At 29.3% G+C, this 4240-nt stretch overlaps 1 protein-coding gene across 1 annotated transcript in view; it reads left to right on the top strand.

Moving 5' to 3' along the window:
* Positions 1-642: 642 nt before the first annotated feature.
* The window catches only part of LOC119674280, a 6419-nt gene continuing 2821 nt past the window's right edge, over positions 643-4240 (top strand). Inside the window, exon 1 of the mRNA XM_038085411.1 lies at positions 643-2336. Within this exon, the coding sequence (XP_037941339.1) occupies positions 643-2336 (1694 nt within the window). The remainder of the gene's footprint in view (positions 2337-4240) is intronic.

The raw sequence follows: 4240 nt of genomic DNA, 5'->3' as shown, positions 1-4240 counted from the left end.
TTTTTCAATCCATTAGCTTACAACAATATAGGAAGTAAAAACCAAATAAAGCATAGCAATCTTACTAAGATAACCTGTTGAAATAACAGCGGGTATGGTAAGATATTGAAAATCAGTTTCAATGACTTTTCAATTCTGAGAAAAACAAAAAATAAGCTGCACCTTTGCTTTATCCATATTCAACACATATGGAATGTAGATTAAGCATGTTGGTACTTACTTTTTTCAACATTTTAGTCAATACTATCTTCTATTAAAAACCCCTTTAGTCCTCATTAATGTTTCAAAACCTTTACAGTTTAACGGCAATAAAATGGGCTTACGGGTCTTATTAGATCTCTAGGACTATCATAATAATCTTATCTAAATCTTTTATTTCTTTTTTTATTTATTTCTTTTCTTTTTATTTCTTTTATTTAATAAAAAATTTCGCTGATGTGTAGGATTTTGTTTGATACAAAAAATCCGCTCATGTCTGCTTGTTTGACGAGTAATTTAAGAATACTTAATCAAATATTTATTTGCAATGTTAAGGACTCAATAAATCAATTAACTACTAAATGCAATCATTTAAAAGGTTCCAACATCAATTCAAGAAACTCATTGTAAGTTTACTTTCTTTGGAATTCTAAAGCACGCATAATGCTAAATGCTACTACTGCATTATTACTTTTATCTGTTGGAGCAAATGAAAATTCTTCGCGTAACAGCACATTACCTTATCCAAAATGGGTAAACGAATCATTTGTTATCGAGATTGTGCATGAGTTACATGATGTATATAAATTTAAGAATTTCGTCTTTTATATAACGGAAAAATTAAGCTTACACTCTTATGTGTTCCTTAAGTTTTTCAATAATTTTTGGAAAGCTTTTCCTACAGCACCGAATATTATAATAAGAAGTTCGAAGTTTGCTTATCTTATGGATGGGTTTCTAAGTACTCCTTCTTTATGTTTAGTACTTACTACAGGACCTGATGATCCGATTATGGAATTGGCATCCGAAAGTCTAAAAGGCGTGCATATGTTAAAGACAATTTTTGTTCTCTTTCCTATTCTAGACTCAGATGATGTATTTTCAAGTTCCGAGCGTTTTAAAAATTTTTCCAATAGTATACATTTAACCTATGAATGGATTTGGAAGCATCAATTCACTAACACGATTTTATTGACTAAAAATAATAATGTGTTCATTCATGAACCGTATCCCGTACCAACAATTGTTAACAAAACGGAAAACTGGACTGCAGAGGATTTTTTCATCAATTATATGTCAGATTTCAAGGGATATGTTGTTGATACACCCATCAGATTTGATGTGCCGCGTGTCTTTTATGGATTTAATAGACAACAAAATGGCACAGAAAACACTATCATAAGTGGAACTTCATTGGAATTATTCGTTTCTTTTGTCGAGAGCATCAATGCAACATTAAATGATTCGACATTTAATAGTTCTCAACTGGTAACAGCCAATTTCGACTTATTAATTGCTTATATTGCAGATGAATTAATTGAAATAGGCATCCATTCTTTCACCGATATGTATAATATGGACATTGGCCGGAGTTATCCGATTGGCATCAATGACTGGTGTATAATGGTGCCCTATAAAAATCGTTCTCCTGATAACCTTTACTTAATGCGCACATTCCAACCACTAATATGGTATTTAATATTTTTCTCTCTGGTGTATATATCTATTATTCTATGGATGTGTATAACTGATGGACCTAAGGAATTCAGTATTTCAATGCTACAAGCTTTGTGTTCTTTACTGTGCATAGTTCCTACCAAAATTCTGCTCATTCCCACCGCACGTATGAGATTTCTTTATGTTATGCTCTTTTTGTTTGGCTTTATGTTATCAAATATGTACATATCGAAGATGGCCAGCTTCCTCACTACATCACCACAGGCGCAGCAAATTCTTGATGTAGAGGATATAATTTCGGAAGATTTACATGTTATGGTGGTTGAGTTTGAATACAATATGTTAGCAGCTTCACCAAATAGCTTCAACAAACGTTTTCTAAAACAATTGCAAATTGTGGATAAAGCAGTTCTGGATTTGCACCGCGACAACATGAATACCAGTTTTGGGTATAGCGTGCAAACGGACCGTTGGAAATTTCTAAATAAACAGCAAAAATATTTGAAAAAGCCATTATTTCGATTGTCGGAAATATGTGTAGGTCCATTCTATCATGTTTTCCCTATGCAATTTGATTCACATCTAAGTACGCCATTGAAAGATTTTATTATGTATGCAAGTCAATGTGGACTGTATAAGCACTGGGAGGAGTCAGCATTTGCAGATGCATTGCGTTTGAAGTATGTTCGAATGTTTTCGATACATGAAGAAGCAATACCGCTTTCAACGAGATTCTTTCGAATTATTTGGATCGTTTGGTGGTTAGGCTTACAACTTTCTGGTTTAGTATTTATATTAGAAATGAAATGGGACTATATTATGAAAATGAAGACACATTTGCAGTTGAAAATCAAATTATACTTAGTTATTTTAAAAAAATATTTCAATAAATGAAATGTGAATTATTATATTAACATTGTTTTAAAACTACGAAAAGTATAATTTTTTTTGCTATGTGTAAAAGAAGTTTAATTAAATTTAATAAATTTTAGAATTTAAAAAAGATTAATTGCTGAGTGCTTGTGAATCAGTGATCTGAATATCATATATGGCATTAGTTTGCATTATCTTTACAAATTCTCTCGAATAAAGTAGATTTAGATTCTGATTATAAACTTCGCAGTAGTTGAAAAAAATTGAAATATCACTATACAAATATGAGCTCCAAAACAAAACCATAAACAACGATTATATTTCTATGTTTAGGAGAATATGATTAGAGAAATCAATGAGTTGTAAAAACAAATCTTTGATGATTGTATTTTCTTCAGAAATAGAGCTATGGCTGGGCTAGCTTGACCGTGCGGTATAACATTTTCTGTGGAAGTATTTGAATTCATTCCACAATATTCCAATTTTGGCAGCAAATGTTAAGTACACCCACTATTGGTGAGATATAGCCTTAAACACTTCAAAAAGCAATGAAAAATTAAAGCTCATTCTAAGATTCTATCGTAATGGCATATTGATCAAAATTAATATTATCTATCGAATAAAAATATATTTGACTGCCTCTTAAACTTCTTTGCAATATACCCTATAATATAAAAAACGATAAAAGAGGCAAAGTTGTAGAATTTTGTAAATATATTAGTATATAACAAAGAATAATTTATTGTATATAAATATATATATATATATGAATTATGTCATAACAGATTTGTGGATGTATGGATAAATAAATATTGAGTTGATAAAGAGATGGATTGATGATGCGACTTTATAAAAATAGGCTTTTGTGATTGGAGACCCGTTGTATCAGATCGAAAAACATAAGACGCATTGTAAGGTCAATATTATCAAGACTCTATTTTATTAATAACATACTGAATTTAAAACTGATGAAGATCCCAATTGAAACTGTGATGGATTAATCACTTAAAAACATTTTTAAAGTTTCCAAATAAATGAAATGCATAATATAATAAATATTATTTATTATTATACATTTTGTTTTAAAATTATGATTATCTGTATACTGATATATTTTGAAAACTTTTTGGCATAAATAAACTTATTAATATATTATTAATGTTGAAATATATATGTGAACGTATTTAGAGAATGAAATTATTTAAAAATTTAGCAGGATTTCATAATACCCTGAGAAATTCTACGTTGTGTTGTTTAGAAATAGGATTTTTGTTGATAATCATGACTAAATTTAATAACTCTTACTTTTTATTATCTTATTATGTTTCCACTGTTTACTTAGTAAGTAACTTAAGTAACTTCAAGATTTTGACGTTCCCATCGACATAAGTTACTTATTGCATGTGAAAGAGCTTTTACGTGTCTGAAAGTTCTTTAAAAGTTAGTAAGTATTTTTTAAAAAAGTATTCTATTCTCATAAATATTTTTTTGTTTTTATTTTTTATTTCGCTTATTTATGACAATCTGTTCATTCTGCTCTTGGAAATTTTTTCGAAAAATTTTTCAAAGCCCAACCGGAGTGAAAATATAATGTAATGTAATTTGTTAATCCAAAACGTCTGAAATCTGAAATAATTATTTTTCAATATAGACTATCGTCTATATTGTTATTGATTGATGCTGTTATACTGTTATACATTGTGACCGAAAA

The sequence above is a fragment of the Teleopsis dalmanni genome, chromosome 2 (genome assembly GCF_002237135.1).
Source record: "Teleopsis dalmanni isolate 2A chromosome 2, ASM223713v2, whole genome shotgun sequence".
NCBI classification, from domain to species: domain Eukaryota; kingdom Metazoa; phylum Arthropoda; class Insecta; order Diptera; family Diopsidae; genus Teleopsis; species Teleopsis dalmanni.
This window is presented reverse-complemented; position numbering and strand designations above follow the sequence as displayed.